The 17265-nt window shown below is 47.7% G+C and overlaps 2 protein-coding genes across 9 annotated transcripts in view; one reads left to right on the top strand and one right to left on the bottom strand.

The window, feature by feature from the left end:
- Nucleotides 1-13352, top strand: part of Fam131b (family with sequence similarity 131 member B) — a 36572-nt gene extending 23220 nt beyond the window's left edge. The window contains exons 1-8 of one of the 7 annotated variants that reach the window (XM_031381687.1): nt 4904-5581; nt 6560-6622; nt 6750-6859; nt 7117-7152; nt 7411-7504; nt 7768-7965; nt 9710-9853; nt 10074-13352. In XM_031381687.1, coding sequence (XP_031237547.1) covers nt 6806-6859; nt 7117-7152; nt 7411-7504; nt 7768-7965; nt 9710-9853; nt 10074-10546 — 999 coding nt within the window. In that variant the 5' untranslated portion in view covers nt 4904-5581; nt 6560-6622; nt 6750-6805 and the 3' untranslated portion in view covers nt 10547-13352. Of the gene's footprint in view, nt 1-3883; nt 4298-4903; nt 6300-6559; nt 6623-6749; nt 6860-7116; nt 7153-7410; nt 7505-7767; nt 7966-9709; nt 9854-10073 lie in introns of those variants that run through there. The other 6 variants (XM_031381684.1, XM_031381683.1, XM_031381681.1 and 3 more) reach the window with 6 other exon arrangements.
- Nucleotides 13353-14033: 681 nt separating this feature from the next.
- Nucleotides 14034-17265, bottom strand: part of Clcn1 (chloride voltage-gated channel 1) — a 33743-nt gene continuing 30511 nt past the window's right edge. For both annotated transcript variants that reach the window (XM_031381678.1, XM_031381679.1), the window contains exons 21-23: nt 15472-15576; nt 15310-15396; nt 14034-14882 (exon numbers count right to left, since the gene is read on the bottom strand). In XM_031381678.1, coding sequence (XP_031237538.1) covers nt 14511-14882; nt 15310-15396; nt 15472-15576 — 564 coding nt within the window. In that variant the 3' untranslated portion in view covers nt 14034-14510. The remainder of the gene's footprint in view (nt 14883-15309; nt 15397-15471; nt 15577-17265) is intronic.

Below are 17265 nucleotides of genomic sequence, written 5' to 3'. Positions count from 1 at the left end.
TCTTTCTCTGGGATTTTCTTAGCCCTTTAACTTAATCTGATGCCCAATTGAAACAAAAGACACAGATCATTAAGCTTCAGGGCTCTGGACTCTCTATTTGTTGAGAAACACCTCAAGATTGGGCAGCAGGGCAGGGAGGGTATGTATATGAGGGGAACTATTTATCCTCTGAGTTTCAGTGCCCTTTCAGCATATTCTCAATGAAAGGAATTATAGATCACTAATCTCCAGAAAATCTCAGTGGTCATTCCACTTGTGACTTTTAATTAGATTGAACTCTCCCCCCCCCAAAAAAGAGAATCATCTGTTATGTATATATTTAGAGTTCAGGAGGCTTCAAGTATTTTTTATTTTATTTTATTTTATTTTTTGATTTTCGAGACAGGGTTTCTTTGTGTAGCCCTGGCTGGCCTGGAACTCACTCGGTAGACCAGGCTGGCCTCGAACTCAAGAAATCCGCCTGCCTCTGCCTCCCAAGTGCTGGGATTAAAGGCGTGCGCCACCACCGTCCGGCATCAAGTATTTTTTAATACCTGGATCACCAATATAGTAATATAACTGCTTTATTTTTAATTTATTTTTAGATAGGGTTTCTTTTTTTAATTTTTTAAAATTTATTTTCTGCCCATTGGTGTTCAACCTCCATGGTAGTCTGTGTCAAAGTGTCAGATCTCTTGGAATTACAGACAGTTATGAATTGTGATGTGGGTGCTAAGGATTGAACCCAGGTCCTTTGGAAGAGCAGCCAGTGCTCTTAAGCACTGAGCCATCTCTCTAGTCCTACATAGGGTTTCTTATAGCCCAGATAACCTTGAACTTGCCATATAGCCAAGGCTAACCCTGAATTCCTGATCCTCTTGTCTTCACCTTCCAGTGAAATGGGATTACAGGCCTTTGCTGCCATATCTAGCATCAAATACTGTGAAAGAGTGGCCACAAAGAATTCAATAACTAGAGGATTCCATGGCTGCTGGAATCATGAACACATGCAGTTATGAACAAGTAGGAAAGGCTGGGCTTTCAGCATATCATCAATGATAGGGATCCTTCCTGAAGAGCTGTTGGCTGAAAGATGTTACTAGATTGGGGGGAAGGGACCATTTTCTTCAATAGTATAGCCACCGGGGACCTAGGGAGAAAAGGGGGTTCATAGGGAAAGTGGTAATAGAGTGCAATGGTAGTTAAATGTAATCACAGTATATGTACGAAAACCTCTCAAAATAAAATAAATAACTATTATCATTTCCTTAACCAAAACAAAACCCAGGACTTGATGCATGCCAGGCAAGTGTTCTACCACTGAGTCATATCCCTGACCTTGGTGCTTCTCAATATAATCATTAAATAACAAATATAAAAAGCAAATGTAATTTTAAGTATACTTTTTAATGATTTCAAAGGAGTAATGAGATAAAGAATATCACAGAAAAAATTCTTCAATGACTGTTTTGTAATGTCTGTGATTTTGACTGCTGATGAAGATACACTGGGATGTAATACTGTTGTGGCTTTCTGCTTACATGTGTAGCTCAAGTAAAGGAAAAATTTCAGTTACCTGCTAGTGAGTATACATGTAGGTTTTTTTTCCTAAACAAAGTTAATGGATTTTTTTTTATTCTACCCATAGATCCTAGGACAAGAGCATAATACACAGTACCATCCCTGAATGTGGTTGTGTTCTTCCATCCAAAAGGTGCCCCCAAGGAGCCACAGGCATGCAATAGTAACAAGAGAAGTGAAGATATGGTTTCACCTTGGGATTCTGTCCCAAAGGGAACCAGTTAGGAAGTGCCACATGGGGGCACTCTGCCCGAGCCTTGTATTATAAAACTTCAAATATGAGCCAATTAATATTAGGATTTTGCTGAGGGTCAAACTGTAAGTCTGTTTGAGTTAGAGTTGTGCAAAACATAAGCATTTCTCAGGAAATTCCATCAATTACTTGGATAGAAAAACTGATGGAAGGCAGGAAGGATATGTATTGCTTTAAACAAAAACTAAAAACTGATCATTTTACTTTATAGTGCTGCTCTGACTTCCCTAGACTACAAGCTTTAAGATAAACTCTTTCCTGCCCAAGTTGCTTTCAGTCTTGGTGTTTATCACAGCAGTAGATAGCAAACTAGAACTGGGTTTGTTGCTGGGAACTGAACCTAGGGTCTTGAATATTCTAGGCAAGTGCTCACCCAGACCTTTTGTAAAATTCCATTTTGAGATAAGAATCTCACAAAGTTAGCAGTGTTGGCCTTGGACTCTCTATGTAACCCAGCCATGACTGAATTCTCAGTATTTCCGAGAGGCCTTGTGAACAGCTTATGTCAAGGTCTTTATAAGTGTAAAAGCAGATGCAATTTTAAATATTTTTTTATATAGAAGATCTGTACTGTCAAATTGTCTTCCAGGAAGCTTGTTTGGGTTACGAAAACTGAACTTGTTAGCTGTGCCACAAAAGATTCAGAGAATGGGACAGAATGCCCCATGTGCTTTACAGGGACCAGAAGGCAGCTGGCCAGAACAAATCCCCAGATCTTCTAGATGGACCTCCCAGAAACACAGTTAGTGTCAGTTCCTGATAGAGTGTGCAAGAGGCCCTTCAAATGCAAGACTTGGACTTAATCCTTGAATTCATATGTTAATGTTATTTGGAGACAAGGTCTTAGAGCAATAATAAGGATTAGTGAAGGTCACAGAGGTTGACACTATGAAAGAGGCTGAAGCTAACATATTCATCCTGTCTCACCATATCATCTCCAAGTGTTACAATGCATCCAAGCCCTTAGGACACTAGCAGCAGTTGCTAACACTAAGTTCTTGGCCTTTTCAGCCTCCAAACAAACTTCTAGTCTTTATAAACTTCCTGGTCTCAGGAATTTTGTTACAGTACCGGAAAATGAGCAAATATATCCTCTCCCATATCTTCATTTGGGATTTCATCAGATGTAATTCCTCAGTCATAATCTAAATGTCACAAACTTATACGTGTAAGGCAGGCCCTTTTACTCTGCCTCAAAACCACAAGGCCACCTGCCCCTCTTCCTCTCTAATCCCAGGAAAGATACAAAACCTATGGAAAGCAAGCTGACGCAGAATTAGTGTTTGCTTCTCATCAATGGTACCACCCAGACTTGCTTGCCCAGGGTTTGCGTTACTGGTTCGACTAAGACGAAAGAGTCTCCTTGTCCTTCCTAGTAGTCTTCTAGATTCTTCTTGTTAGTTGTAATATTGTCCGCTGACTCTCCCAATTCAGATCTCCCTCTCCTTTCCCATAGGGTCCTTGGTGTAGTGCTGACCCTTCTCGGCAGGGGGCAGTATTCTCCCTTTGCTGCTTCCGGACATCCACATAAGCTTAGAAAAGTTAAATCTGATTTAAAACCATGTCTTGTGGCCGGTTTCAGATCCTGATATTTTCATTCTCTTATAGCTGCAATAGAATTATTTCCATTCTCTTCCCATCCGGACCCAAGCCTAGAGCTAGATTACTTGCACCAGCCCCACACCCATCCCAGAACATCTAGAGGACAGGAAAGCATCTCGCAGCATCCACTGGCAAAGACTTCACGATCTGTTTGGGTGGGCAAAGCAACGCACGTGAAACGCAGGGCAACCAGAAAAGCATCCAATCCCGTTTCGTGCGTCCCAGATGCAGCGTCAGGAAAAAAAACAAAAAACAAAAAAACAAATGTTTGCGGAATTTGGTACCCAAGGCCATTCAGCAGGGCGTTCTCTCATCTCAGCCCCACTTTCTTTCTCGGCCTTCTCACCCCGTATCCCTCAAAGTCCATCAAGCAGATCCTAAGGGTGGGCCCTGGCTTCCTGACTGGGCTCCTGAGACACAAGCCGGTTATTATCCACTCTCCATCAACATCTCCCGGGAGCACTCTGCGGGGATGGCGAGAAGCTCAGGGGCGGGGGCTGCGAAGGACAGGCGGAGGGATGTGGCTACAGAGCGGCGAGGGGCGCGGGGAGCGCGGCGCCCGGTCGGGGGCAGGGCGGGGAGGCTCCACGCGCAGCCAATCCCGGAGCAGCCCCCTCCCCGGCCGCCGAGAGCGGAGCGGGGCGGGGGAGCCAGGCGGTGGCGGCGGCGGCGGCGGCGGCGGCGGCGGCGACGGAGGCTGCCGTGGGGAGGGATGGAGAGGGGAGGGGGGAGCGGAGCCGAGCGGAGACAGCCGCGGCGCTGCAGAGCGGCTGGGGCGGCGGCGCGGCTCCCGGTGCTCCCCCCGGCGAGCGCCCCGAGTCGGTGAGGGCCGGGACTCAGCGGCCCCCGGAGCCATGGGCTGCATCGGCTCGCGGACTGTGGGTGGGTACCGCGGCTGGGCACGGGTCAGGGGCAAGCTCGCCCCGGGGCGCTCCTCCGGCCCCCTCCCCCATCCCATCCTTGCCCCCGGGGACCTCCCTCCGCGCCCTCCCGGCCCTGCCTCGCGCCTTTACTTTCCCTCCATCCGCTAAGGTCCTTCTATCCCTGTGCCCTCGCGCCTCCAGGGCTTCCATCCCTCTCAGTTCATAGCCTTCTCTCCATCGCCCTCCCGCAGGCGCGGTCCTTCCCTGGTTGCCTCTCCACAGCATCCTTCGCTGCTCCGCCGCTGTTCCCTACTCCCGATGGCCCCATCTCTCCACCTTCAGGCCATTCGCGTCTACTCTGCTGTGGCCAGAGCCTCCCGAGCCCTTCTTTCTGGAGCAGCCCCTCTTCTCAGAACCTCCTCCCCAGCCCCAGCCCTGACTTTCTTCCGCACGCCCCCTCCCATCTTCACCCTCTTCTCTATATGGCTTGTGTATTTTGCCCCCAACCATTTCCCTCTTGGTAGCCTTTTCCCGTCGCTCCTGCCTCCCCCGATTTGCTTTGTTCACGTGCATTTTCCCTCTGGGGCGGGGGCGGGAAGAGCGTGTGCCACCGGGAGGGAACGGGTTCCACGCTTGGAGGGAATGGGCTTGGGCCGGGGTGCTCCCGAAGAGCCGTGGACTCAGGGAGGAGGTGGTGGTTTACCTCCCCGAAAGAGGTCGGGAGTCCGCTTCCCAGAAGGGTGGGGTCCGCCTAGGAACCCTGGGACCCGCCTGCACCTGTCAGCGGGGGCAGGCGGGGCACGGCCGGCTTTTTATTTACCTTTGGCAGGGGGAGGGAAGAAAGGAGCTTCCTTAATGGTCCTCTCCTTCCAACCCCTGCCTTACTACCGCCCCCTACCCCAACCCCACGCATCAATTCCACTTTAGAGCTGAACACATTAGTAGAGTCCTCTCCCAAACCCCCCAATTTTCCCCTTCCTAACTCCCAATTTCTCCCGCCTACACGCCCTAGTGACCTCAGGCTGAGAGAATAATTCGTATTATTATTACAAACAAACTCACTCTCCGGAAGCCTGATTTCTGAGACCCAGTTTATTTCCATGGAGACCCTCCTCTGCTTTCACCTCTTTCCCTGTTCTCCTCCCCCCCATCTCCCTGCCCCCTAAGGCTCTGACTCAGCTCCCCCTCTTCCTCAAAGGCCACCCCCTCCCTCCCCTCGCTCCCACTCTTCTGCGAGAGAGCTTGCTCTGCCTGCCCCATTACTGCTAGGTCCAGATGTATTTCCTCTCTGATCTAGCCACAGGTCCTGGTCTTACCTGTCTCATCGTTTTTCAAGATCCCAAGAGAGAGCTTAACAACTTTGGATGTGTGGCATGCCCAGCCCTACCTGTCAGTCCCTGGGACCGCCATCCCCTTTGTTTGTAGCCAGTTCTATTGCTGCATGCTGGATGCCTCTTCCTGCCCAAGACCCAGTCAGTGCACTTCTTTCAAAAAAAAAAAAAAAATAGGGACCTATGATCCTAAATCCCCAAAGCAAAAGTTCACGTATGCAGTGGCTTTAGGGCCATTCTTACCCCATTTAGACCCGATTCTTGAATTTCTCTGTAAATACTCAAGTAATTCTTCCCCAAGAGTTACAGAGGTGTTGCACTTAGGTCAGGAATCTTCCTCCTGGTTCCGTACTTTTACACCAGTTCTCAAAGTGTTCTGTCCACTTCTGCCATTGTTTTCTGTCTTCTCACCTTAAATTTTTGTTCTTTTAGCTCTGAAATTATGAAGTCCTCTTGTTTTTTTACCCTTCTCTTGAATCTATTTCTTGTCCCCTAAGACAATTGGGCTCAAAGCATCCATCTCATCTTGGAGCCTTCTGGCTCCCGGGAAAACAGTCTCAAGTTTTCACCTCCCAGCTGCCTCTATCCCCACTTATCTTTTCCTGTCAACCAAGTTCCTGACTATTAGGAAGGCCCGAGGGGAAGCCACACTCCTCATCCCTCAAATATCAAAGCCAGCTGTCGAATAGAGTAGGTTCCCCTCGAAAGCTGTGCCCTTGTTTTTAGGGCAGTAATTGATGAGCAGTCTGGATCCAATAAAGACAATCTCAACAATTGCTCAGCACAGAATGGAAAACGGTTTTCCTGATACAGCTCAGTCTTTGACCCCCTCCCTCTCTGTGTAAACAACACCAGAAGAGGCCAGGAAGCATTTTTTTTCCCTCTAAGTATGCTATTCCCCACTGAGCTGAAAATGAGTGTTTCATTTCACTTATTATTTCTCTCTCCAGAAATTTGGGGATGGTAGACAAAGAAGGAAATGGATAGTCAGAAGGCATGACATTGGGAGACATGTAGGTGTTAGAGGTGGAGGAGGAGGAGGGGATGGACCCTAGGGTGTGGCCTCTGCCTTTTATGGAAAGGGACCAAGCAGAGAGCCAGAGAAATGAAGGTAAGAAACTAATCTTCTGGCTGCTTCAGGGAACGAAGTGATTGCCGTGGACTGGAAAGGCCTCAAGGATGTGGATCAGATCAACATGGACAGCACCAGCTCACTGCATGGCAGCAGTCTCCATCGGCCTTCTACAGAGGTAAGGCTGGATGCTTGAGAAGCCCACCAACTACAACCACCTCACCCAAGCTCCTAGGTGCTTGACCCATTTCATCATCCCAGAAAGCCCCAAGGGGGGAATCCTCTTCATACACACCATATGCTCGACATGGAGGCCTTTCTCAGCCTCTGGAAGGTCTGCCTCTCCATGCATATCTGGAAGTTCCTCAGAGGAAGGCAGGATTATTTGCATTACTAGAGGTGCCCCGATACCATCCCCTCTCCTCTCTCCTACAGCAAACACGAACAGATTTCTCCTGGGACGGCATCAATGTGAGTGCAGCTACCCCTAGCCCTCCTCAGTTTACCTTGACCCTTCTTTTTTGTTTGTTCATTGGGACCTTCTATAGACAGGCTATTCTGCTGACCCCCCAGTTTTCAGGGATGTACCAGGTATATACTTCCTTGGTTTTCTTTGTCAATTGCTGCCTTGGGTATCCACCTTCCTGGGAGCCAGAAACTCTATTCTATATGTAAGGTACCCCAAGCCTTCTTATTCCTCTGCCTATTCTCTTACCTTCCCTGTGCTAGCTCTCCATGGAGGATACCACTTCCATCCTTCCGAAGCTTAAGCGAAACTCTAATGCCTATGGCATTGGGGCCCTGGCCAAGTCATCATTCTCAGGTGAGACTCCAAACCTGGAAATGGGACTGCTGACAGGTTCCTCTTTTTGCCTCTTTTCCTTAACCCTGATGGGGTTCATGCCTGAAATTCTGAAACATCTGCTTTTATGTCAAGCCTCTCCAATCCTAAGTATCACCCACGGGATACTATGGGATACTTTCCCTAGTGCATGGAATTCTATGGGTCCTGGGTAGGGATGACTGGAGAATCTGCTAAGTATTGTGTGATATTCTGAAGGGTATGGGTATTGTCTGACTCCATAGGGATCTCGAGGAGCATGAAGGACCATGTGACAAAGCCTACAGCCATGGGCCAAGGCCGGGTGGCCCACATGATTGAGTGGCAGGGCTGGGGGAAGGCACCAACAATTCAGCCACAACATAGCCATGAGGCTGTGCGCAGGGATACAGATGCTTACTCTGACCTCAGTGATGGTGAGAAGGAGGCGCGTTTCCTAGCAGGTACTTCTAGCCCAATATCCCAATCCTTCAAATAATAGTTTGTTGTTTGGATGGTCAGACTGACCCCGCTAATCTGCTCCCCGATGGCAAAATTGTCTTCCTGCATGTTGACCACAGGCTCACATTTTCTACCAGCCTTGATTTCAATGTTTTTTTTTGTTTTGTTTTTGTTTTTTGTTTTATTTTTTCTGGATGGCTAATTCTGATAAATGCCCTCCAATATATTTTGATTATAGCCTTAGAAAATGGGACTCTTGATGACATTTGTAAGGCCATGCGTCCCAGATGTTTTCTTTCTTCTGGTACTGTCTTCTCTCTGGCCTCTCTTAGTAGAGAAGAAAAACACAGGGGCCTTGGGCTTCAAATAACTCTGCTTGTATTTTGTTTCTAAAAATGAAAAAGGCCTGGGGAGTTTCTTGAGGCTGTGTTCATCAACATTTGATTTCATGAATTGACTTACTGTACTCATTACTGTGACAGCTAGTGGATCATTTAGGGAATGGCCCCGGAGACAGTGGTTTAGTTCCAGGGAAGTGGAATATGTCTGATGACAAGTATATGGTGTGTATACAAAAGTGAATTGATCCTGTCAGCAGCTATCAAGATACCCAAGAAGAGGGGTAGGTCTGAGGAGAGGGGAAGGATTTGAGTGTTGCTGGTATGGGTGGTGGATGGCGGAGGAAGTCTGAGTGGGACTAGGAGGTAGACGTGGAGGACAGAGAGGGAGGACAAGGTAATAGCAACGAGAGCTTCGGCTTATTCGTGGCTCTGACTAGAACAGGAATCTGCAATGCTCATCTCCTCACCTCCTCATGGTTGCGCCCTTCCCTTCTTCTAGTCTCTTGACTTATATGGTGGGGGATCCGTGTTTACCTGGCGCTCCCTTCGGGAGACTTCATTCATCTTGAATGTCTTAAACCACCTGAAACTAGGTTCAATTTCTTCCTTTAAAAAAAGTATTTCATTTAATTATTTTATTTAAATTATTATAAGTTCTTGTATGTTTGCCTGCATAAGTTTATGCACTTCACATGTGTGCAAGAGACCTTGGAGGGTGTTGGATTCCCCTGAAGCTGCAGTTACAGGCTATTCTGAGTTGCCTGGTGTGGGTGCTCAGAACCAAACTCAGGCCTTCCACCAGACCAGTGAACTCTTTAACCATAAGCCATCTCTCCCACTTCACATTCAAATTCTAAAACCTTTAAAGACAAACTTCTAGAACACCTAACTTTAATCCTTCCAGATTATTTAAGCAGAAGAACCCTCCTTTCCCCCCGCTAGGAATCCTAAGTATGACCCATGGTCTAGCCTTATTTCAGAGTAATAGTCACTGGTTACTTCATATGAAGAATGTAAGACACTTTTTTAATACTGTTCATATTGACTATATGTTGAAAGAGAATCATATATTTAAATAAGATTAGTAAAACTAATTTCACTTGTTTACTCTTCTTAAATGATTTCATACGTGGTTTATATTTTACTTCCACTGAACCATGCAGCAATGGGTTTCTCTGTACCCCTTGCATGTGTCTCAGGGTTATTAGAGGGCTCTTTGCTCAATTTGGCTTTTTGAGACAGGGTCTCACTGTGTAGCCCTGGTTATCCTAGAACTTACTTTGTAGACCAAATTGGTTTTAAACTCAAAGATCCACTTGCCTCTGCCTCCTGAGTGCTGGGATTAGAGGCAATGAGCCAGCATGCTGGGCTGAGGACTCTTAATATAATTACTTTTTTCTCATAGGTGTCATGGAACAGTTTGCTATTTCTGAGGCTACACTTATGGCCTGGTCTTCCATGGATGGTGAGGACATGAGTGTCAATTCTACCCAGGAGCCACTGGACTGCAACTACAGTGACAACTACCAAGAGCTGATGGAAAGTCAGGGTGAGAAATGGTTCTACAGTCAAACCCTGAAGCCTAGACGCTTCTCAGCTATTTAGATCCCCTTTACCCTACCCTGTTCATTTAGGACTTTTTCCATTTGTCTCAGCTTCTCCAGTGCCTCTGCATTTGTGTCATAACCATAGGACAATTCTGTGAGCTCTCCTTACTGTCTGTGACGGATGTTCTGTGGCTCCTCCAACCCTGCTCATTCTGTTTACAGATGCACTAGCTCAAGCCCCCATGGATGGATGGCCTCATTCCTACGTGTCACAGGGGATGTACTGTCTGGGGTCATCTGATGCCTGGGAAGCAAGTGATCAGTCCCTCATTGCATCTCCAGCTACAGGATCCTATCTTGGCCCTGCATTTGATGACTCACAGCCGAGCCTGCATGACATGGGGCCTTCCCAACCTGCTTCAGGATACTCTGCTCAGGAGCCTCCACCTTTGTTGGGGGTAGACACTGACTGGGCATCAGAGGTTGGTGGGGTGGAACTGGCCAGGGGACCTGTAGAGGAAGAGAAGAGACCACTAGCTCCTGAGGAGGAAGAAGATGCAGGATGCCGGGATCTGGAGTCACTTTCTCCACGAGAGGAGCCAGAGATGTCCACTGCTCTCAGCCGGAAGGTGTCTGATGTCACGTCCTCAGGTGTGCAGTCCTTTGATGAGGAGGAGGGGGATGCCAACAACTAGCTTCTTCCTGCCCCACTCAAACCTGAGGGGCATGGCTGCAACCCATACCCCCCCAAGCTCCAGCAGCACAGATGAAACCCTGGCAGAAGACAGCAGGGAACTGGGAGCTTCCAGCCCTCACCAGGCCGCTAGCCGCCCTGGAAAGTGAAGGACCAGCAGGGGGTTTTATCTAGGCTTGCAATCCAGAAACCATCATTCCAGGAACTGAGACCCAGGCAATTAGGTGGCATGGTGGTAGGAGATGAGCCACAGCTATGGCTCTTGGGTCCATGCCCAGGTCCGTTGCGCTGAACACTGAATCTGTTTTTACACCCCTGATTTCGTCTTCCAGGAGCCTTGGCTGTGCTGTCTGAATGCCTCTTTTCTCCATTTCACTCTTGCTTTCCTGGTTCTGTTTTTCTGCCCATGGTACCAGTGCATCCCCACTGTGGGAAGCAGGCCTCAGGGGCTGTTGGACATGGCTTGGCAGGTACAGCAGACTATTTGCCTAAAGGAGTGGCCTGAAGGGCCCTTCTGTGTTTGGCATAGACAGTGGGCCCAGTTCAGGCAATCTTTGGCTTTTGAGATCAGGAGCCAAGGGTGATGTGGACATGGCAGCTGGGATTGACAGGGGTCACAGTATGATTCTTTATCCCAAGGCCTACTCAGAGACAAGTGGGTCACCAATGAGACAAAGAATAAACACAGCCACTTGAATGTCCTGTGGCTGGAAGGGGGACCTTAAGCCCACTGGGGTTGGCTATTCCAGGTCTGGCTTCTCTTTCTGCCTTCTTCCATCTGGCTCCCAGACCCAAGGAGGGGAAGCATCTCAAAATTGTTGACCTAGGATGCAGTGTCCCTGTCGGTGGGGAACCATGAGGGCCGGGCCTCCCTCCACCTTCCCAAATTCTCTGGAGCTGTTTACACTTTTCTCTTTGCCTTTTCTACATTTTTATAACTTCTTGGGGACTCAGGGTTGAGCCGAGTGGAGGGGGAGTCTGGTGCTGTCATTGCCTTGGCTGGACTGGGCGGCTGGCTGAGGGCCAGGGTGGACACTCTGGCTGTTCCTAGGGGTCCTCAATCCAGTGTTCCTTATAGGAGTGGTTGTGGTGAGACCTAAGCTTGCCTGCATACCTCCTTTTCCTTTTGATCTGGAGTGGACCATGGGGACAGGGAGCAACAGCAAGTCAGTGCAGTATTGCTATGCGGGTGCTGCAGCAGCCACAGCTCCAATCTGGCCTTTGGCATAAGCTGAGTTTTGATAGGAGATGCCCAAGCTTGTCACCGTGTTTTTCTCCTTCCTCCTGTTTATCCATGGCTCCAGTCCCAAGGCCTTGTGTCCTACTATAATGTCAGGGGTCCGAAACTACTCCCTTACCCATCAAAACGATGAGGCTCACCGTTGGAATGATTCTGTTCATCTGTGATGTCCTGTACCACATTCATACACTGAAATGTAACCAGAGTAGGTGTCCCTCATCCTTCAGGGGAGGGGGAAGCATGGGATCTTAAGGTCTCTTAATGTAGGGAACATGGGAATAAACCAGAAGAGCCAAAGTAGGTGAACAGTCACTTAGCTCATCTAATGCTGCCTGAATGGGAGAAGAAGATACCTCGTATTTGCAAGTATGTTGTGGTTTAGCTTATCAGGACCTCATTTCTAGGACTAGGAAGGGCTAGCCTGCCAACCCTGGCAACTGCCCCTAACCCCTGGCCTCCTGTCCTAGCAGCCTGGGAGTTTGCATGTTGAAGCTAACTTATTCCCAGGGCCTCTTTGCCTTGTCTACTCGCTCTATCAACACGTTTGTCTCATGTCACTGCCCCATCTTTTTCCCCCAGGTGACCATGGACAGCAAGTCCAGTGAGAGGTTTATTCATCTCAGTTCCCTTTGCTCAGGGCCCTGGAGAGTTAGGAAGAGTAAACTAAAGCAGCTTTCTTTCCTCCTTCCATCCTTCAAGGAAGCCAAATGGTCCCCATTGAAAGACTACAAAAGACCCGAAGAAACCTAGTAGGGATTGCACTTGAGCAGGGGCTTGGTTTCCCCAGGCTGCTGGCATATTGCCGTAGAGTCAGGTGAGGCCCACCCCACTCTGAAGATGCAAGGAGCTGACCCAGGACCATTTTGAACTCTTTTTTAGAGAGAGGACCACCTCTCTGGTGCTGGGGCAGGGTGCATGGGGGTTTGCTTCTAGCCTATTTTAAGGGGAGGGGTGGGGCATGTGCAGGAAGAGGCTGTTAGGGGTGGGTGGGAAGGGTGGCTTTTCCTTTGGGGTTAAAGGCTGTGCAGCACGTTTTATAGCAGCTGGGGAGCAGGGCTGTTTTTTATATTCTTGTGAATGAGACTGCTCTTGCTGAATGATTTTTTAAGGGGGGGGTACACTTTCATTTTCAACTGACTTTATTAAATGAAAATCCAAACCTTCCATTCCTTCCCTTCCATTGCCTCCCCCAGCCCACACACCTCCCTTCTTTTCCTTGTGTTAAGAAGGGAATTGTGAAGGACAAGTTCTTACCCTTGTCCATATATATCCCACACTCTGTCTTCCAGGTCTGAGAAATACCCATTTTTATGGTCAGTCTTAGCATGTTTTCTTAATGTGAAACTCTCACCCTAGGCCCAGGAAGGATTCTAAGACATATATTACAGAGAGAATTCTATATAAATATATAAGTATTATAGATTATATACACATGGGCATGGGCTTGGAAGCCCCCTGCTAATCCTTCTACCCAGGCCTCAATGTCTTAGCCTGGGGTGGTGGAAGAAGCCCATGTTGGAGAAGGCCAGAGGCTGTGTGGAACAACACTAAACAGAATGTGGTGGCATCCTCTGACTATGAGTGTCTTATTTGGGGGGACAGAAAAAAACTGGGAATGGGAGGGAGGGCCAGAACTGGGAGAATATATGAGGGCTCAACTACAGAGCTAAAGGCATATAGTGAGCGACGGAAAGAGCCCACAAATGGAGCAGAGTGTTTGAATGCTCACAGCATCTGGCATATCTTTCTAGGTTAAGCAGGCTAATGCTGCACAGCATGGCTATCAAGCTCCTTGCAGGTTTGGAAGGAAAAATATGGGAGTCCTTTAAGGGTGGAGTAAACTAAAGCTTGCCAAGCCAAGGGTGCCCCTAAGTTTATGCCAGAGGACCCCAAGGAGCTATTATAAAGGATTGGAATCTGCATTCCCCATTTGCTGCATGAGAGCCTTGGTGTGTTTTGGGAGGAGCTCTAGAAAGAGTGGCCCCAAGGCAGAGATGACTCTTGGTAGGCTAAGTTAGCCATTGGAGTGGGCAAAAGGAAATATGCATGCTCTAGGTGTAACAGAACTAGGCAGAGAGCCGGGGAGAAGAACTAGAGCTTTTTGCCACAGAGGTCTGACACCTGCCTCTCCACACAGAGCTTCCCTCAATCTCTTTTCCAGGAAATTGCACTTGGTTCCCTGGAAATGGGTTGGCTTTTTCAGCCTTGATAATTGGCTTGGCCAGGAAAGAGACAATGGCAGCACTGATGGGGTCTAGGACAGATTTTTGGGGAGCACACAGGGCTGGCAGGCTTGGGGGTACATTTTAGGGTGATCAATCCACATGGCATATTGTGGTCCCACATTCCCTTCCAATGTGACACTTGCAGATTCATTCAATCTGGGCCTCCACTCACCTACTTCATATGGAAGCTGAAATAGAGACAGGCAGGGTCAGGATGGTGACTGAACAACACTGGGAACTGTGGGACTTTAGAGTGATAGGAACTGAACCTGCACAGCAGGAAAACACAGAGTCCTTTAAGCATGGAAGTGGGGGTGGGGGAGGTCTGATGGACCCAAATTCTTCCCTGCCCAAGACCAAGTTCTCCTTAAGATCATCACCATCACCTTTCACAGTGGTGGTAGGAACAAGATGAAGTGGAGGCCTCCCCATATCACATACATGTCCAGTCTCTGACATGGGCCCTATGGTTTTGATGAAGAATGCTTGGAGGGGGTTGTTCACAGGATCAGTTCGTCCTCATCTTCCTCATCAGTGGACCGCAGACTGGGGCCATGCAAGATGTCAGCCAGGTCCTCCTCAGGCTCTAGGCTCTCCACCATCTCCAGTTCCTCTAGCTCACCTTCCACTCTGGTTGGGGCCAGGCAGGAAGGGACCTCTGGAGATGGTGGTGGGACAGGAGTCTCTGGCATGGTAGGAACCATGACTTCTCTTCCAGGAGCCCCATCTCCACCCTCAGGCATATTCCAGCCCTCTGCAGGAGGGGGTGGCCCCCCAGGAGTCTTCCGAATTGAAGTTGTATTCCGGAAGCTGGCAAGTGGAGGACGAAGCTGCACCCCAGATTTGGTGTGGCCCTCAATAGCTTTCTGTAGCTGAGGAAGAAGAGGAGAGGTAAAGAGATAGACAAAAGGAAAAAGAAAGAAGATGGAGGACAATGAGAGGCAGCACAAGAATAGATAAACCAGGAGGAAACAGAAATGGACATGGTAAGAGAGAGAGACAGACGGACAGGGAACAGAAAGACAAAGCAATTTCCCTGAGAGAGCACCCCCCAGGAAGCTTCTCCTCCTAGTGCTTGCAATCTCTGTTATATTCCCACAGCCCTCCCCATAGCTCACACCTAAAGCCCATTCCCCAAGTCAGGCTCCTGGGAGAAGTCCTGGGTTCCCTTCTGGACTGGAGAACTACATGACCACAACATGCCTTGCAGTCTTCTGGAGGGACATCTGCTTTATATGTCCCCTTGTCCTGGATCCATTCCTCCCCCTCTCTGCCCAAGTGGGTCCTATTCATCCTTACCTCTTCTAGTGCCAAGACACCTCTGAGCTTCCCCATGCTGGTCACATAGGCAAGATGGAGGCCAAGAAGTGAGAAGAGTGTATGAGTCTGATGGGGAAAGCACAGGTCAGCATGGCCCCACTTCTGCCCTCCCTAAGCCCGGAGCAGTCAGCAAGGGCTTGCCTTGTGCAGGGTTGTCTGCTCCACCAGCTGGAAGGGAGATTGGTCGATGCAGCAGCAATCAAAGCACACAGGCTGGCTCAGCTGCTCCCGCTCCCAGGCCTCAATCTGTTGACAGAGTTTCACAGAGACCCCTTCAACTCGGCTTTGTCCCACAGGAACCTTTGTAGACACCATTGATCAATAGTATACTTCTTCTCAGAGGGCCCCAGATTCCTTCTCCTTTGTTACCTGGCCTCAGACTCTACCCTTCACCTTCAGGTACTCATAAAGTGGCTGAGTTCTGGGTCTCTAAACCTTCCAAACTTCATTACCTTCATTTTCACCTTTCCAACCTTCATTCTATATCTTATTGACACTCCCAATCAGACATGTTTTTCTGTCTAAGAATCCATATCATGCCTTGACACTCTGTGTGTCTTTGCTTTTCAGAAATGGCACTGTTTATGCTCAGCCTTATATTGGCACTTGCCTTTCCTCTGCCTACTAGATGAGCACTCATTGAGTGCTAAGTGATATCAACAGGTCAAGTCCAAAGAAGCTTGCAGTTGTCCCTTCTTTGTAAAGCAGAGTGAATATTTGTTGAATCTGAGCAGACTCACTACCACTTGGCATGTAGTTGACTTGAACTGTCTATGTTTTGCTTGTTTTTTTTTTTGTCTATTTACCAAATCACTAAGACACAAATATAGTTAAGCCATTCTCTCCAGCATTATAAATGAATCTAAGATGTTCTTTGGTCCTACTTTCTGGGTGATGTCACTTCAACTCTCTGTTTGTCCAAATCTGCACTCTAACCTTAAGAGAATATCAGTAAAGGTTGTCCTTGCATTTAGTATGGAGTCAACAGTGAGTCTCCCTCCATGTGTCATGTCCTGGGAAAATTTCTGGACACAGCCATGTATACTCTAAATTTCTATGGTCCTGACTAAAGGGTCATGTGTAGCTTAACTGGTGTTTAGCATGAGCAGACACTTATCCAAAAGATTGCAAAGAACATGGGGCTAGAGGACTTAGATAGGACCTGTTTTCTTGCTCCAAGATCATTCCAGGACTTCTCAGTTTTGTTTGTTTGTTTGCTTTTGCCTTCCCCCAGTAATAGTAACACTATTTTCAGAGAACATTTGCCAAGAACTTCATCAGTGCTGGGCATAATTTGAATTGCTGTGCAGTTTTAGCTCATCGAATCCTCGTAACAACTTTCTCTCTATCTACATTTTGCAGATGAAGTATGGATGCACTGTGCTAAGTCTGCCAAAGGCTCCATAGGCAGCCATTAGTGGCCTCTAGTGTTTGTATGCTGACCACATCCCAGATACAACTCTGTTCCAGGGGAAGAAGATGTTGCTACTAGGTCTTATAAAAAGTTAAACACCAGTTAGAAGCCAGGGCTCTTTCTATGTTAGATTTAAATCATAACTGGGACAGGAGGTGAATTTTTTTCCACATGAAATTCTTTCTATAATTTCTGTATCTGCTCAATATATTTTTTGTCAAAATCAACATCCTGATGTTGTCAAGGTTATCATCTCTAAAAATATACTAAATGTTTACTTCATTGAATTATTCCTCAATAATGTCTCCTCTATGTGTGTTTTGAGAAAGATATACACTAGAAATATAAAATCAGTATTTTTATACCAGGATGCACTTTATTTCTAACAGGCATTGAATAGCCATATTCATGACTACCTGGTGTTCAATCTTCTTGGTACAGTAAAAAATGGTTTTGCTGGGTATAGTAGGCTGGGCTGGCATTTGTGTTCTCTTAGGGTCTGTATGACATCAACCCAGGAT

This window comes from Mastomys coucha, unplaced genomic scaffold (assembly GCF_008632895.1).
Source record: "Mastomys coucha isolate ucsf_1 unplaced genomic scaffold, UCSF_Mcou_1 pScaffold20, whole genome shotgun sequence".
Taxonomy (NCBI): Eukaryota; Metazoa; Chordata; class Mammalia; order Rodentia; family Muridae; genus Mastomys; species Mastomys coucha.
The sequence above is the reverse complement of the archived record's forward strand: the minus strand, read 5'-3'. Positions and strand labels throughout refer to the sequence as shown.